This window comes from Myotis yumanensis, unplaced genomic scaffold (genome assembly GCF_028538775.1).
Source record: "Myotis yumanensis isolate MYYU_CA2020_CCGP unplaced genomic scaffold, mMyoYum1.0.hap1 SCAF_18, whole genome shotgun sequence".
Classification (NCBI taxonomy): Eukaryota; Metazoa; Chordata; class Mammalia; order Chiroptera; family Vespertilionidae; genus Myotis; species Myotis yumanensis.
This window is the reverse complement of record NW_027223769.1, coordinates 5,318,472-5,336,480: the sequence shown is the minus strand read 5'-3', so window position 1 is coordinate 5,336,480 and position 18,009 is coordinate 5,318,472. Positions and strand designations below refer to the sequence as shown.

Here is an 18,009-nt window from a genome sequence, read left to right as displayed (position 1 = left end):
TGATCCTAGTATCTGAGCTGTCTCACTACTTCCCGCTCCATGACCGACAAGCTGGCCTTCGACGTGGGACTGCAGGAGGATGCAACAGGTGGAGGGGCTGGAGGGTGCAGGGTGTGATAGGGACACGACAGGCAGGAAGTTGGGGTGCAGACCTACAGAATTATAGGGGTAGACATGGAAATGCTCTAGGGGTAACAACGAGGACTTTAGGGCAGAGAGTCTCTGGGTGCAAATGGACACATTTAGATGGGGAGACTTGGGCAAGCATGGGGGAATCGTAGGCAGAGGGTCTGAGAGCAGGAAGGGGAACTGAGGCAGAGAGTTGGTGGCAGCAGTAGGAGAATTTGGGGCAGAAGGCTTGGAAGGCTCGGGATTGGGAAGACCTTGGGAAGAGAATTCTGGGCAGCCATCATCCTGAGAATCCTGCCCCCATAGGAGAAGCCTGTTGGTGGACGATGCACCCAGCCTCCAAGCAGAGGTCCGAAGGAGAAAAGGTTCGAGTTGGGGATGACCTCATCCTCGTTAGTGTCTCCTCTGAGCGCTACCTGGTGAGCAACCCCACCCCCCTCGTGGCTACTACTGCCTCCAGGGCTGGAGGCACGTGGGATCCACCCCATCTCCTTATCACTGGTTAGCTTGGTCTCTGGCCCCAAGGTCCTGACTCCCAATTTCCAGTTTCCTGACTCCCAATTCCTGGTTTCTGACACCCCATCTCCTGACTCGATCATGGTTTCCTGATCTGTGACCTCTAATGTTCTGTCTCTCATCTGCCGGTTTCCTGGCTTCCACCTCTGGGTTTTGGCTTCTGCCTCTGGAACTATTGGCCCATCACCACTGTCTCTGACCATCACCTCCTGGTTGCCTTTAGCACTTGTCAACAGCCAGTGGGGAGCTCCAAGTCGATGCCTCCTTCATGCAAACATTGTGGAACATGAACCCCATCTCCTCTGGCTGTGAAGAGGGTGAGGACTCCCATAATTCCGGACCCTAAACTGAGAGCCCCAACATAGACTTCCCACATTGCTGCTCAGATATACCCAAACAGAATCTCGTAAACTCAGACCACAAACTATGACCCTCACACTTAGATATCCAACTGACCTCAAATCTAGAACTCAGGATCAGACTCCCAAACTCAGACCCAAAGTATTGGTCCCCAAAGCTGACATGCCTAAGTCAGGTCTTGAAGGCCAGACCCCTAAACTCAGATCTAAGCTTAGAACATCAAATTTGGAGCTTATTCTCAACCCTAAGCCTCAGATGACAAGCACAGATAGCATGTGACCTCAACCCCCAAACCCAGACCCCAAAATTCAAACCCTGATCCCCAAACCAAAACCCCTCATTCAGACTCTAAACCTTAGCTAACCAACCTCAGACCTCCACTTTAACTTCATATCTCCAAAGTCATCTCCCAGATTCAGACCCCCATGCTAAGACCCCAAAGCATGGTCCCCAACTTTGACTCTAACTCTCACACCCCAAACCTCAGAGCCCTAAGCCAGACTCAAGCTGAGACTCAAAGGACAGATTCCAAAACTCAGGCCTGAAGTTTGAATCTCAGACTCACCAACTTCCAATTGCAAAGCTCAGACTTCAAAACCTAAACTATAACTTCAGACCCTAAACCTCAGCTACCAGCCTCAGACCTTCAAAATCACCCTCAAAATTCAGATCTCAACTTCAGAGCCAACCCTCAAACTTCTAAGACCAAACCCCAGGCCAAACCCCAGGCCACCCCTGGAACTTGGACCCCAATATCAGGGAGCATGAGACCCAAATCTCTAACCCCAATCTCAAATATCCAAACTCAGACCCCAGCTCTGCCCATCCAGACCCTCAAACTTAGATCCCCAACCTGAGACCCCAAATCACATACCTCCACTTCAGACTTCAAACTTAGCCTAAATCTCAGACTCCACTTCATACCCAGAAACTCAGACCTTTAACTGCAGACCCCCAACCCAGGCCCCAGCCTCCCACGGGGGTTAAACAGGCCCCTGGATTCCCCTTTGGTTCCCAGGTTTGTCTGGAGCCCCAGCCCCACAGTGATCATCTTTCCTTGCTCATCTGCAGGCTGTGTGACCGGGGGCCACGTCCTCCGCCTCTTTCACGGACACATGGATGAGTGTCTGACCATTTCCCCTGCTGACAGTGATGACCAGCGCAGGTCTGGATGGGGGACAAGAGGGCATGGGGTTTCAAGGTGGGGGCAGGGAGGAGTGCAAAGGTCAGTTGGGGGGCTGGGGCCTTATGGGAAGGGTTAGGGATCAGATTCTGGGGGACTGGAACCTGAACCCCTGACCTCACTCTCTCCCACGTCCCCAGGCTTGTCCACTATGAGGGGGGAGCTGTGTGTACCCATGCCCGCTCCCTCTGGAGATTGGAGCCTCTGAGAATCAGGTGGGGGCATTGGGTTGAGCTGGGGGAGGGGACTGGGTCTGGGGGGGTGGGTCTGGAAGGGACAAGAGGGAAAAACTGAGGAAGAGACTGGAGGGTTTTGAGGGGAAATCTGGGGAGCCCAAGAGAGCAATGAAGTCCTCAGGGTCCTAGAATTCTGGAGGAAAAGGAGGCCTTGGGGGTTGTGGGGGTGCTGAGGGAGAGGTCAGAGGGTTCTGAGTGAAAATGTGGGGAGTGGAGAGGGATAAGATGACAGGTCTGGGAAAACTGGGGGCACTAAAGACATCTGGGGAGCCAAGAGGAAGCTGTGAAAGCCCGAGAGGAGATTATTAGGGTTCCTGAAGGTGGACAGGGGGTTCTAAGAAAGATTTGAGGAAAGTTTGGGGCATCCTGGAAGGGGGCTTGGGACTTGAGGAGGTTTGAACTAAGACCATGGTCTCCATGGGAGGATTGGGGCTGGTCTCTGACCATCTTGCCCTCACCCTCCACAGCTGGAGTGGGAGCCACCTTCGCTGGGGCCAGCCGCTTCGCATCCGCCATGTCACCACGGGGCGGTACTTGGCACTCACTGAGGACCAGGGTCTGGTGGTGGTTGATGCCAGCAAGGCCCACACCAAGGCCACCTCCTTCTGCTTCCGCATCTCCAAGGTCGGTGGGGTCAGAGTGCCCTCCCTCACCTGGAGCCCCAAATTCCACCCCAGCAGTCTCTCAGTGGGGCTCCCCTACTAACTGCACAGCAGAGGAGCTAACCTCTGTCCCCTGCCCCTGCAGGAGAAGCTGGATGTGGCCCCCAAGCGGGACGTGGAAGGCATGGGTCCCCCTGAGATCAAGTATGGGGAGTCGCTGTGTTTTGTGCAGCATGTGGCCTCAGGCCTGTGGCTCACCTATGCTGCTCCGGACCCCAAGGCTCTGCGGCTCGGAGTGCTCAAGAAGAAGGTGGGCACCTGGCAAGGAGAGGAAGGAGACTGGGGGTGGGGGGCTCATGCTTGAGCCTTCAGGAGTTTGAAGATGGGGTGAGAGAAATATGCAGGCTGAGAGAGAAACTAAGATTGAGAAAGAGGAAAAAATGAAGAGAAATCTATATTGCTAATACATATGGAGAAGAGAGAGTGAAATATAGATAGAGACAGGGAAAGGCAGAGATTAAAAAACTATGGAGACAGAAAAATAGAGAAAGACAGAGAGACAGAGATGGAAAAGACAGAGAGTGACAAGCAGACTGAGAATGACATTCAACAAATTATTGAGTATCCAAGTTGTTTTGGATGGATGTGTGTGTGTGTGTGTGTGTGTGTGTGTGTGTGGAAATATAGGCCAGCTATACAGACTTGTTCCCAGCCCTTACCCCCAACCCCCACCCCATTGCTCAGAAATGGTGAATAAACTGCTTTTAATGAAGTACATAGCTATATTACTGAAGAGTGGGAAAGCTACTTTTGACAGAGGGAAGAACATGTGTAAAGGCCCTAAGGTTGGAATGAGGTTGGTTTGCTGCAATAACAGAAAGAAAATCCAGTTTGGCCAGAGCAGAGTGAGTGAGGGGCAAGTAGAGGGGCAAGGTGAGGACAGAGAGGAGCAGGGAGCAGGTGGTGTAGGCCTTGTGGTACTGGGGAGGGTGCTGCCTTTTGCCTCTACCTTGCATGAGATGGAGCCACAGAGTGTTTTGGTTCCTTAGCTGCTTTCAGGAACAGATTGTGGGTGGTGGGATTTGGGGTGCAGAGCTGGAGTAGAAAGACCGGGAGAAGATTGCTGGGATGGTATGGGTGGTAGATGACAGAGGACAGAACAGGGTGGGGACTGTGGAGTGGGGAAATGTGGTGGATTCTGGTTGTATTTTGAGGGTTGAGCCAACAGGATTTTCTGACAGATTGGGTATCGGGACAAGAGAGATAGGGGTTGGGGATGATGCAATGATTTTTACCCTGAGCAACCCAAAGGATGGAAGTGCCATTAACCAAGTTAGGGACAGTCAAGTGTCAGCTCAGGAGGACAGGGATCTAAAGTTTTAGCTCCAATGTCTATAACAGCGTCACTCAATAAAGACTTGCTGAGTGGGAAGACTAGGGACGCACCTGTTTGCAAGAAGAACAAGGTTTGTAGTTGGAAGCATGAGTGGAGGATGATATTCACAGCCACAGGACTAGAGGTCAGCTCAGGGGAAAGCTGGCACTGTGATGGCCTTATTCACAGAAGGTGTCAGGCTTTCTGTCTGGGACATATTAAGTTTGGGGTGCTGCTATAGTGCTCCGATGAGGGAATGTTAAGGCATTAGTAGATACAAGTGGAGAGGGTCTGGCCTGGAGACAGACAAGAAAGAGAGAAAGACAGAGAAGGAGAGACAGGGAAAATGAGACCAAAGTGTACAATAGAGATAAGATCAAGAGAGAGAGAGAGAGAGAGAGAGAGAGAGAGAGAGAGAGAGAGAGTCAAATATAGAGGGATGGAAGGGGAGGACTGGCAGAGAGATTGGGTGGAGGAAACAGGCAGCTTTGGGCTAGAATCTAGGGAGCAAGGCCCCCTCCTGACTTCTCTGTCCTCCCACCACCAGGCCATGCTGCACCAGGAAGGCCACATGGATGACGCTCTGTCACTGACCCGCTGCCAGCAGGAGGAGTCCCAGGCTGCCCGCATGATCTACAGCACTGCCGGCCTGTACAACCAGTTCATCAAGTGAGCGATCTGCCCACTCTGCTAGGTGCCAGGCCATACCTTGACCCCCATGCTCCAGGCGTTCAGGCACCGACTGCATGAATCTCTACCTCTGACATCCACATCCCTGCCAACATCCACATGACCACTAACCTCTAAACTCTTGACCTTTATATACTTGGTCCCTAATCTGACTGAGCATTTCTGACCATCACATTTCAAACCCCTGACGCCCAGACCCTTGACCCTGGACCTCCCAACTCCGACTCCGGTTTCCACCATCCCTGTGCCTACACAGGCATGAGTCCTAGTTCCAGCTCTGCCCTTGGCCACGCGTAACCTCCGGCCAAGGCCCTTCCTCGTCTTTCTGCATATCCGTCTCCCTCTCTGTTAATAGGTGTGTCTGTGGGAGTCCTGCAGGGCGGGGGTGGGGGTACTCCCGCACCCATGGTCGGCACTCGGCCCCTGGCGAACAAGTGCGCGATCCCACAGGGGCCTGGACAGCTTCAGCGGGAAGCCGCGGGGCTCGGGGCCGCCGGCTGGCACCGCGCTGCCCATCGAGGGCGTCGTCCTGAGCCTGCAGGACCTCATCGGCTACTTCGAGCCGCCCTCCGAGGAGCTGCAGCACGAGGAGAAGCAAAGCAAGCTGCGCAGCCTGCGCAACAGGCAGAGCCTCTTCCAAGAGGAGGTGCGGGCGCAGGGCGGTCCTGCGGTCGCCGGGGGCGCGGCCGGAGGGCGGGCGGGGCCTCGAGGGCGAGGTCTCCCGCGGAGCGAGGGCGGGGTCCGTGCGAGCCGGAGGGAACCCGTGGAGTGAGGGGCCGACCTTGTTCCCTCACCCGGAAGGAGGGGCCAGGCCCTAGGGAAGGCCTGAGGAGTCCGAGGATAAACGCCCAGAGGCTGCGGACTCAGGGGTGGTGTCTGTGAGAGGACGGAACCGGTGGGGCGTGGGGGCCGAGCAGGGGCAGAAGTGGGTCTTTGGGAGACTGGGAGGGCAGTTAGGGCGAAAACTCAGATGGGGTCGGGGCTAGGAGTTTGGGTTATGGGCGCCCGAGGGGAGGAGCTGTGGGGTCTGAGTGGGAAGGGCTGAGCACAGTTGGAGGAGGGGGCTGGACCAAGGTGGGCGTCTGATACATGGTGATGGGGATGCATGTTCATTCAAAGGTTGACAGCTTGGTCCCCTCCTCTCCAGGGGTTCCCAGTCTGATGGGGGAGGCAGACATAGAAATGATAATAGTAATAATAACAAAACTTACTTATGGAGTAGAGTTAGTATATGCAGTCCTTGAACAGGGCCAGTAAATAGTAGATGCTATATAAAAGTGTTAGTGGTTATTTTACCTTGAATTTAGCCCTCACTATGTATTAAGAACACTATGTACATGACATCCTCTAATAACTCCATGGGGGATTGTAATTCCCATATTACAGATGGGTCTCTGAAGGGCAACAAATATGCCAGGGGATATGGCTGTTAACAAAACAGACAAAATGCCCGTTTTTACGGAGTTGACGTGGGAGGAGGATAGATGATCAATAAAATAAAAAAAGTATTCTTTGGCCAAGTAGCTCAGTTGATTAGAGCATCATCCCGATACACCAAGGTTATGGGTTTAATCCCCAGGCTGGGCACATATAAGAATCAATCAATCAATACATAAGTGGAACAACAAATTGATGTGTTTTTCCTTCTCTCTCCCTTCCTCTCTAAAATAAATAAACACATAAAATAAAAATTTTATATGGTATGGTGGCAAGGGCTAAGGAGAAAAATAAAGCAGGGCAGCAGTAGGCAGTGCTGGGAGTGGTGCAATTTAAAATTCAGTAGAATGCTCAAGGCGGGTGACCTGAGCGAAGGGAGGCAGCCATATGCATACCTGGAGGAGCTAGTGGCAGAGCCAGTCTAGGTGACTCCAGCCTGGTTATGCTCTGAACCACATGCACTGCCTCTCTTACTAGTGCTATGGGCCCCAGGATATAGATAAAACAGTTGTCATAGCAGCATTATTTGTAACAGCCTAAAACTAGAAACAGCTCAAATATCCACCACTAGAATGGATCCACAAATGTGTCATATCCATAAAATGGATATGGATACACTCAGCAATGCAAAGGAACAAACCAAACGATAGTCAGATGCAACAATGTTCTTGGATCTTAAACTATAACATTGAGCAAAAGAATCCATGTACAAAAGAATACTTTCTGTATATTTCAAGTTCAGGCAAAAGTCAATTAAAAAATTAAGGAAAGGATTTTCATAAAAGTCAGGATGATGGTTTATTCCTAGCAGCAAGGGTTGTGTAATCAGAAAGGCCATCCAGGCGACTTCTGGCTGACTGGCAATGTTCTCTTTCTTGACCTGGGTCATGGTGCCATAGCTATTCTTGATATTGGTTTGGTAAAACATATACTTTGGTCTTTGTTATTCACAGATTCTGTATTTTCAATTTGCCTACTTGCTAAAGTTTATTTGTATTACCCTAATCAGTACTAGAGCACACGTGTGGCCATGTGCAGAGTGGTAAGAAATTTCAGTCACATGTAGCCAGCTGAGGTGGAACAAGGCCATGCTCCGCTTTCATCTCCTTTTTTTAAAAATCCTCACTCCAGGATATATTTTTTTAAACTGATTTTGACAGAGAGAGGGAGAGAGGAAGAGAAACATCTATTGCTCCAACCAACTAAGCTACACTGGCCAGGGCACACTCTGTTTTCTTGTTTCACGTCTCATATTATAAACAAGTGTCCTTTTTGTCACATATTTGGTGCCATATTTTTTTGCATTTTTGTTGATTTTGCTGCTTAAAATGGGCCCTAAGTGTAGTGTTGAAGCACAAGAAATCTGGGAGGTGCCTTACTGAGAAAATACATATTAGATGAGCTTCATTCAGGAATGAGTTATTGTTGACTCTTAATGTTAATGAATCAATAATATATATTAAATCAGTGTTTTTAAACAGAAATGCACATAAAACAGGAGTGTATATTGGTTGATTGATGAAATTGTTTTGACTAAATAGAGGAACTGCCTGTGTTTCCCCTGGGAGTCATGGTTCTGGATTCTCTAACTCAGTGTTCATAGGGACGTTACAGAACCTAAATATCATGAGTAACAATTGACTGTATATGTTTTATTTGCTTTTCTATGTGTCTGTTATAATTCACAATAAAAAAGACAGAAGATAAAAATGTAAAATAACAACACAGTCTCTGATGGTCAGTGTGGAGAGTGAACTGGGCCAACTGGGACCAGGAATGGGGTGCTTGGAAGTGAAAAGGATGGAAAGAAAACTGTGGGAAAGAGAAGCACAAATTCAGCCCTGAGGCTTATAAGGCTGTATTATGTTGGGGACAGAGACACAGAAGACAGGACTGATCTGGGGAGCCAAGAAGGAGAGGGGGGTGATGGGAGTGAAGGGGGACATGAGCTATTGGTGCTGGTGTAGACCTGGGAACTAACAGTCACTAGCTGTTGAAATGTAAATTAGTAAATCCAAGAAAGACAAGGAAGGGAGGACTTGGAACTTCTGTGGTGACCCTTGTTTTCCCCACCTCAGGGGATGCTCTCTCTGGTCCTGAATTGCATTGACCGCCTAAATGTCTACACCACTGCTGCTCACTTCGCAGAATTTGCCGGGGAGGAGGCAGCCGAGTCCTGGAAAGAGATTGTGAACCTGCTCTACGAACTCCTGGGTAAAGGAGCCTAGTTATGACTTCCCCTAGAACTCCACAGGTCCCCAGTACTGTTGGGTCTAACCCATCTCTCCACCTACAGCCTCTCTGATCCGTGGCAATCGTACCAATTGTGCCCTCTTCTCCAACAATTTGGATTGGTTGGTCAGCAAGCTGGATAGGCTGGAAGCCTCATCTGGTAGGAGAGCTCATGGGAAGAGACAGGGGTTTGGGGGAGGGAAGGGCCAGAGCCACCTCACCTCACATTCTGCTAACCGTGCAGGAATCCTAGAGGTGCTGTACTGTGTCCTGATTGAGAGTCCTGAAGTCTTAAATATCATCCAAGAGAACCACATCAAGTCCATCATCTCCCTTCTGGACAAGCATGGGAGGAACCACAAGGTTAGCCCTCACCCCTGACTTCTCATCCCCTTGACTCTGAACCCTGGCCCCATGGCCCCAGAACTCTCCACTACCCTCACTCTCCTCCCCCATCTTATCTCTTACCTGGATTCCTCTTCCATATGCTTTCATCTTTTTAAAAAATATACTTTATTTTTGTTGATTTCAGAGAAGAAGAGGGAGAGAGAGAGAGAGAAACATCAATGATGAAAGAGAACCATTTATCAGATGCCTCCTGCACACCCCCTACTGAGAATTGAGCCCACAACCCGAACATGTGCCCTTGACTGGAATCGAACGCGGGACCCTTCAGTCCCCATGCCGACACTCTATCCACTGAGACAAACTGGCTACGGCCCATATGCTTCCATTTTAACATAAGGCCTCTAACTCATGGCTCTGAAATGAATTCTGGGCCAGACATGTGCTTCATTAGATCTATAAAATGCTTTTTAAATTTTTAATAATTTTTCAATTTTATAGTCTTTGGTGCAGTGCATACACACTCTCCACTTTGCCACAGGTCCTACCTGCATTATTTCTAACCACATCACAGATTTACATTACCCGTCTAGGAACTCACAGTCAATAGTTATTGAAGAAATATAAATTAGTAAATCCAAGAAAGGCAAGGAAGGGAGGGCCTGGGACTCCTGTGGTGCCCCCTTGATTTTCCCACCTCAGAGGATGCTCTCCCTGGTCCTGAATTGCATTGACCGCCTAAATGTCTACACCACCGCTGCTCACTTCACAGAATTTGCTGGGGTGGAGGCAGACACTAGTTTGCAACCCCTGCCGATCTCAAATCTCACCCTGACCCCTGCACTCTCTCTCTAATATAGCCCTTTCACTCTTTCCCTGACCTTTTCCTTCTAATATCTTACTCCAGACACTCATTTTTTATTTATTTATTTAAAAAAATATTTTATTGATTTTTTTACAGAGGGGATGGGAGAGAGATAGAGAGTTAGAAACATCGATGAGAGAGAAACATCGATCAGCTGCCTCCTGCACATCTCCCACTGGGGGTGTGCCCGCAACCCAGGTACATGCCCTTGACCGGAATCGAACCTAGGACCTTTCAGTCCGCAGGCCGATGCTCTATCCACTGAGCCAAACCGGTTTCGGCAGACACTCATTTTTTACATTGCTGATGCTTTATGCCAACTCATATGGCCCCTACCGTCTCACCTGACCTTTCTGTTTCTCTGTGACCCCTGATATCCCACTTTCTCTACTTCCTCTCAATCAAAATGTCCATCACCTATTCTGACATACCACCCTTGGATTCCTGCCCTGGTGCCTTACATCATGATCTCTGACCTTGACCTCCAGGTGCTGGACGTGCTGTGTTCCCTGTGTGTGTGTAATGGCGTGGCTGTGCGCTCCAATCAAGATCTCATTACCGAGAACTTGCTCCCTGGCCGTGAGCTTCTGCTGCAGACAAACCTCATCAACTATGTCACCAGGTCTGACCCCTAACACCTGAACCAAGCCTGACCTCACCCTGACTAAGAGACTCTACACCATGTGGCTGTCCCTTCCTCTGTCTCCCACACTGGACTTAACACCTAGTCCTCACAGTTGTCTGCTCTTGCCCCAGCTCACCTGGCTCTCCACTCTTGTCCTCTGTCCCTTCTCCATTTCTGCATCGGTCTTTTCCTTTCACTCTCTGTTTCTGCCTCTCTCTATTTCTCCTCCACATCTTTTCCCCATCTCTCCCATCTCTCCCTTCTGTCTTTGATGTCTCTCTGTTTCTGTCTCTGCTTGTTCTCCCTTTGTCTGTTTCGTATTCTCTGCCTTCATGCCTCTGCTTCTCTGTTTTTCCTGTGTATATATCTCTTTTTCTGTCTCTGTCTCTTTGCCTCTCTCCCTCCACCCCTGCAATAACCTGGCTCTCCCCTCCACCTCTCCTTCATCCCCCACTCTTTTCCCCTTTCTCCTACAGCATCCGCCCCAACATCTTTGTGGGCCGAGCAGAGGGCTCTACACAGTATGGAAAATGGTACTTTGAGGTGATGGTGGACGAAGTGACTCCATTCCTGACAGCTCAGGCCACCCACCTACGGGTGGGCTGGGCCCTCACTGAGGGCTACAGCCCTTACCCTGGGGGTGGCGAGGGCTGGGGCGGCAACGGGGTTGGCGATGACCTCTATTCCTACGGCTTCGATGGGCTGCATCTCTGGACAGGTATCTGAACCCTTCTGGGGGATGACCAACCCTGACCATTGACCCTAGAGTTTCCAAGCCTCTCACCGCACACCTTAGAGTTCTTAGAATCCTGACCCCCAAAAACAGGCCAACTTTTGATTCTTTATTCCTCATTTATCATGACCCTCTACCTAGAGGTTCCAGAATCCTGTCCCTAACACATTTCTTCATAGCCTCCAGAACTAGAGATCCCAGAAAACTTCTCAGATTATTATGATCTCTGATTTTGAATTCTGACTCAAAACTTGGTGAATTCAAGTTCCTCCCCCCACCTGTCATCTTCAAGACTGACTTGTCAGCTTAGGTAAAGGTCCCAAATCCTAACTCCAGAAAGACTTTAATCTCTGACCCCACAGCTTTAAGGGTCCTAACCTCAGGGGAGCCTTGATCTCTGCCTGTTGCAGAGCTACAGGAACACTTGACTTCAGAGTTTCCAGGATCCAAACTCTTTAAAGATCCTCTAATATCTGCCCCTTGTCTCTTGAGATCATTGGTCCCATGGGGCCTCTGATTTCTGACCCCTCCCTGGTGACCCTGGTGCAGGACACGTGGCACGCCCAGTGACTTCCCCAGGTCAACACCTCCTGGCCCCAGAGGATGTGGTCAGCTGCTGCCTGGACCTCAGTGTTCCATCCATCTCCTTCCGCATCAATGGCTGTCCCGTACAGGGCGTCTTCGAGGCCTTCAACCTTGATGGGCTCTTCTTCCCTGTCGTCAGCTTCTCAGCTGGTGTAAAGTAAGGACTTGCCCCTGTCCCCTTGTCAGCCCCCAGACCTGGGACTGTCCTGAGACAGCTTCCCCAAACACTGCCAACACCCAGCAGCTCATCTTCAAGACTGACTTGTCAGACCCTTAGGTAAAGGTCCCAATGACCTCTACATGACCCCAGACACTTTCAGTGTCCTCCCAATGACCTTAGCTTCTCCCCAACTCCAGGTTCTTTTGGTGGCCTTCAAGTGTCCCCAAAATTTCCCAATGGCCTTCTAAAAACTTCAGACTCTTAAATTACCTCAGACTGTCCCAATGACTCTATGCTATTCCAGTGACCTCCAAATGACTCCAGAATATGATGATGATCTTTTACTGACCCCCAAACCTCCCAATAAATCCGCAATGACCTTGGACATTCCTAATGACTCCATACTCTTAAAAACTTCTCAGTGACTCCAACATCTGTCAATGACCTTTCAATCGATTAATCTCCCACTGACCCTGGAGTGACCGCACATATTTCAAAGACCTCTCAATTTGTCAGCCTTTTCCCAATGATCCCCAAGCTCTGTGAATGACTTCCCATTCAGGGGCAATTATGGTTATCTCATAGTTACACCAGATTCTCAGTGACTCCCAAATGACCTTCTTGGTCTCCCAAAAACCTTCCAATATCTCCAAATGCTCTGTTGACCACAAGCCTCCAAAAGACGTTCTGTGACCTTACATTAACTCTCTAAGGACCCCACATTTTCCTTCTTTGACTTTCCAATGATTCCCATTGACCTCAGACATTCTTTTCGACTTTAGAATATCCTTTCTGACTCCTTTTTAACCTTTATCATCCTTTGACTGCCCAGTGATCTCAGGTCTCCCCAAAACCTTCCACCAATCCTAGGATTGCTCCCTTACTGCTACTGAGCACAGACTCTCCCCTGTAACCTCACTCTCCCATCAGGATACGGTTCCTTCTTGGTGGCCGACATGGTGAATTCAAGTTCCTCCCCCCACCTGGCTATGCCCCATGCCATGAGGCTGTGCTGCCGAGAGAGCGACTCCATCTGGAACCCATCAAGGAATATCGGCGGGAAGGACCCCGGGGGCCCCACTTGGTGGGCCCAAGCCGCTGCCTTTCACACACTGACTTTGTGCCCTGCCCCGTGGACACTGTCCAGGTAGTGCCTGTCCTGCAGGAGTTTCCCAGTGAGGCAGACTCCCTTAGGAGTCAGGGAGGTGGGGAGCTGAGCTGGAAGTTAGGAATCTTGTTTAATAGAGAGGGAAACTAAAGTAGAGAGGAGGAGGCAAAGGACTCTCAAGGCAGACTCCCCATTTCAGGGAGTCCTCACTATAGCCCCCTAAGGAAATGACTATTATTATCCCCAATTTACAGATGTGGGAAAAAAGGCCCAGACAAGTTAAACAATCTGTGCAAGTCACACTACTGATGTGAACCCAAGCAGTGTGATTCCAAAGCCTGTGATCTGATCCACTACTCTTATCCCAACCTAAACGCCCCACCTTCCCCCCAAGCATGTCCCTGTAGCAGGGGATTTAAGTAGTGTTCAAGAGACTCACCATGCTCTGGCCAGTGTGGCTTAGTTGGTTGGAGCATTGTCTCATATACCAAAAGGTCGTGGGTTAAATCCCTGGTCAGGGCAAGTACCTGGTTGCAGGTTCAATCCCCATTGTTGTGAAGAGTGAATAAATTAATAAATGCAAAGTGCTTAGCACATTCCTGAGTAAATATTAAGTACTCAATATAGTTCCTGTTAGTAGTAGTCATGGTAATATTATTTCAGGGATGAACTGTAGCCAGGCCAGAGCCCTGGGCCTCCTTCTTGATCTCTCCCTCCCCAAGCTAGACATCCTCATCCCCTTCCCTCTCCTCCCCACAGCCCACCCTGGGTCAACTATCTCCTGCCCAGAGAACAGCAACAATATAAATATTTATTAGGCACCTACCATGTGCCAGACATTTAGATAAATTACATACATTTAATAATTTATGGAAGTGATTTCACTGAATCCTTGTGAGGTATTGAGTTAAGTATTGTTCAAATCCTCACTGTACAGAGAAAGAAAGACACTTGACCATTCATTCAGCAAACATTTCCCAAGCATCTCCTCTGGGCCTGGCTCTGGACTGGGCAGGCTTGGGAAAATGGCAGAAACAGAGGAAGCCCAGGTTCTGTCCTCACGGAGCTTCCAGGACATGGGAGGGACAGACCCATTCCCAGACCATCCCTTAATTCTGATGATGCTAATTCTTTACTTGGCTGGTGCCAATCCTGGAGTCAGGTCATGGAGATGAGGAGCAGGGCTTGGAATAGCAGAAAAGGTCAGAAGAGCATGCTGGGGGAAACAGCTTGCACATGTTGTCTGGAAGAGGGGTCACAGTGCAAGCTGGAGAGAACTCAGGGGCTCACGGACGTCTTCTGCTCCAGATTGTCCTGCCTCCCCATCTGGAGCGGATTCGGGAGAAGCTGGCAGAGAATATCCATGAACTCTGGGCTCTGACTCGCATTGAGCAGGGCTGGACCTATGGCCCGGTAAGTGACTACCTGCAGCATCAGGCTAGACTTGCTGCAGGGGGGGGGGGGGGGGGGGGGGGCATGGCTCACATGGGAGGGGCCAGTGGCTGAGAGAAGGGCCTTTACAACACAGGGTGAGGGGGGTGTCCTTGGGTTTCCAGTGGCAGAACTAAGGGTGGGAGGCCAGTGGGCACAGTCTGGGAATGTTGGGGGTTGGGAAGAGGGAACCCAGAACTTGACCCTGTGATTTCTCCAGGTTCGGGATGACAATAAGAGGCTGCACCCATGTCTTGTGAACTTCCACAGCCTACCAGAGCCTGAGAGGAATTACAACCTGCAGATGTCGGGGGAGACACTCAAGTGAGGGGGGTCCCGTGGAGCAGGGGCAGGGCCTGATTACTGGTGGGGAGGAGGGCAAGGGGAAACAGGGAGAGTGAGACAGAGACTGAGAGAGAGGGGAAAATGGCAAAAGAAACAGAGAGAGAGAGAGAGAGAGGCAGAAACTGACATAGGGCAAGAAAGAGAGATAGAGGCAGAAGGCAAGATAATCAAGAAGAGATAGACAGACAGACAGAAACAGAGAGAGGGACAGAAAGAGGCAGAGGGGAAAATGGACAGTCAAGAGATACAGAGAAAGAAACAGGGAAAGACAGGAGTCAGAGAGACAGAGACTAAGACAGAGAGGTGGGAACAAAAACACCCAAGAGGCTGGGGAAAAGATACGAAGAGAGCTGGAGACCTAGACAGAGGCAACAGGGGCTGCAGGAGAGTGACACGGGGCAGGGGACTAGGTGGGGTGACCCTGTACCCCCGCCCTCCACCCCAGGACTCTGCTGGCTCTGGGCTGCCACGTGGGCATGGCAGACGAGAAGGCGGAGGACAACCTGAAGAAGACAAAACTCCCGAAGACGTGAGTGTGGGTGGCCTGGGTCCCACTGGGGAATAGAGTATGGGGCTGGCATGACTGAGGGATCTTGTGGGGAGACTGGGGTCAGAGAAGAAAGGGCCATGGGTTGAAGATCATAGGCTCAGGGGTCAGGGTTCTGGAGTCAGTGGTGAGTGTCCTGGGAGGTGTCAGGATTTTGGAGTTTAGGAGTTATAGAGGGAGAATAGAAGCATGTCGAGCCCCAGGGGTTATATCAGAGGTTAGATCTCTAAGTTAGAGGTCAGGAATCAATGGAAAGAGGTGAGACGTTGTAAGGTATCCTAAAATTATAGGTGAGAGGTCCTGGAGATAGAGACCAGGGTTCAGAGGTCAAGGGCTCCAAGCTAGGAGTCTGGAGCAGAAGATCTTGGGATTAGAGGTAAGAAACCTCAAAGTTAGAGGTGAGAGGTCAGAGCATTCCAAGGTTAGAGATGAGGCTCCCAGAATCAAGATAGAGTCAGAGAAGCCAGAGGTCAGTGAAATCAAAGCTTTTGCTAGGGTCACAGGATCCTGGGGTTAAAGGGCAAGCATCTCCAAGATTATTCAGGGAGTCATAGAACCCTAATGTCAAAGATCAAAGGTCAGAAATTCCAAGATTCGTGTCCCCTGGGATCCTGGAGACAAGGGTCAGTTCAGAGTCAGGGATCCCATAGCACTGAACTTATATACCCGTGCCACCACACCTGTAGGTATATGATGAGCAATGGGTACAAACCAGCGCCGCTGGACCTGAGCCACGTGCGGCTAACGCCAGCACAGACAACACTGGTGGACCGGCTGGCAGAGAATGGGCACAATGTGTGGGCCCGAGACCGTGTGGCCCAAGGCTGGAGCTACAGTGCTGTGCAGGACATCCCTGCACGCCGAAACCCTCGCCTGGTGCCCTACCGCCTGTTGGATGAGGCCACCAAGCGCAGCAACAGGGACAGCCTCTGCCAAGCTGTGCGCACCCTGCTGGGTTATGGCTACAACATTGAGCCGCCTGACCAGGAGCCCAGTGAGTGTTGACCTCTGGCCCCCAGCCCTGACCCCTGATCTCTGAGCCAACTCAACCTCTGAATGGGCTACATCTACAATACTGAACCCCTACCCCTAACTGTGACCTTTATTCTGACCCCAACCCTGAACTGGGTCTTAACCACTGACCTTGACCTAATGCAAACTCTGCCTGGGCTATGACTGCATCACTGAGCCACCAGACCAGGAGCCCAGTGAGCACTGACCCTGACCCCAGACTCCAATCCCTGACCCCCAGATATGATCCTTAGTCCCTAACCTCTGGACTATAGCTAATACATGGAGTCACCCAATCAAGATCTCAGAGACCCCTAACTTGACCCCTGACCCATTGCTTTCCTCTAATAGCAGCCTTGACCCCTAACCCTTATGGTCCCCAACCTTAAACTTCTCAACCCCTTGTCCCAACCCCAATTTCTATTTCCTCTCTGACCCTAACTCTGACTTTCTCTCATGGGGTCATGGATACACATGTGGGGAAAGATGGGGACACTGTGGGGATGACCACTGCTTTGTCCCACATGCCCTGAACCTGACACCTTGATCCAGCTCTCAACACTTGATTCTAAACATCAACTTTAATCTTGATCCTTAGCCCCGGACTATCACCATGATTGACCTGACTTTCTCCCTCTATGTCTCTGTCAGTATCTCTTCTCTGAGAGCTCTGACTGCTAAAGACAGTAAGGGAGAAGTTTCACTCAGTAGGTCCCTTCTACCTTTCTTTGTCTAATCCAAGATTCCCCAGTTCTTCTCCTCTAACACCAAACATTTGTCCCTCTTCTCCCAGCCTTACCTTCGCTGGTTTCTCCCACCATCCTCTCATTGTCTTTGTATCCACTCCCCATGCAGCATATTTGACTCTGCCTGGCCCCATTTGTAGGTCTGGTAGAGAGCCAGTCCCGTTGGGATCGAGTGCGCATCTTCCGGGCAGAGAAATCCTATGCGGTGCAGAGTGGTCGCTGGTACTTCGAGTTTGAGGCAGTCACCACAGGCGAGATGCGAGTGGGCTGGGCGAGGCCCGAGCTGCGGCCTGACGTGGAGTTGGGAGCTGATGAGCTGGCCTATGTCTTCAACGGGCATCGCGTGGGTAGTTCCCTGGGCTCCACTCTGCCATGTCCTGTAGTCCCTCCCACAGCTCATATACGCCAGCCCTGCCTCTATCCATGCCCCACTCTCTCCACCCATCCCTACATCTACCTTACTACTCACCCATTCATCCACCCATCTATTCTTCCCTCTTTCTCTGTCCATACATATATCTACCCATCATCCATCTCTCTATCCAACTATCCATTCACAAATCCAACTCTCTATCCATCTAATTGTCTGTCCAGATAATCACTTAACCATCCACTTTTCCACCTTATTTATTTGTTAATTTAGCCACTCACCTATTTAATCAATTTGTAATTTCATTTATCCATTCATCTATTCAATAATTTAGTATGTGGAACCATTAAGTCATTTAAAAATATTATTTATTTCAGA

At 50.2% G+C, this 18,009-nt stretch overlaps 1 protein-coding gene across 1 annotated transcript in view; it reads left to right on the top strand.

Annotated features, from left to right (window-relative positions):
* Positions 1-18,009, top strand: part of RYR1 (ryanodine receptor 1) — a 129,832-nt gene that overhangs the window by 9,383 nt on the left and 102,440 nt on the right. The window contains exons 5-25 of the mRNA XM_070398122.1: positions 10-88; positions 436-548; positions 869-962; positions 2,077-2,170; positions 2,329-2,403; positions 2,892-3,048; positions 3,172-3,336; positions 4,949-5,070; positions 5,542-5,737; positions 8,607-8,742; positions 8,825-8,920; positions 9,005-9,123; positions 10,459-10,592; positions 11,072-11,313; positions 11,878-12,070; positions 13,004-13,220; positions 14,490-14,594; positions 14,833-14,936; positions 15,403-15,486; positions 16,191-16,498; positions 17,402-17,604. Of these exons, the coding sequence (XP_070254223.1) occupies positions 10-88; positions 436-548; positions 869-962; positions 2,077-2,170; positions 2,329-2,403; positions 2,892-3,048; positions 3,172-3,336; positions 4,949-5,070; positions 5,542-5,737; positions 8,607-8,742; positions 8,825-8,920; positions 9,005-9,123; positions 10,459-10,592; positions 11,072-11,313; positions 11,878-12,070; positions 13,004-13,220; positions 14,490-14,594; positions 14,833-14,936; positions 15,403-15,486; positions 16,191-16,498; positions 17,402-17,604 (3,036 nt within the window). The remainder of the gene's footprint in view (positions 1-9; positions 89-435; positions 549-868; positions 963-2,076; positions 2,171-2,328; positions 2,404-2,891; positions 3,049-3,171; positions 3,337-4,948; positions 5,071-5,541; positions 5,738-8,606; positions 8,743-8,824; positions 8,921-9,004; positions 9,124-10,458; positions 10,593-11,071; positions 11,314-11,877; positions 12,071-13,003; positions 13,221-14,489; positions 14,595-14,832; positions 14,937-15,402; positions 15,487-16,190; positions 16,499-17,401; positions 17,605-18,009) is intronic.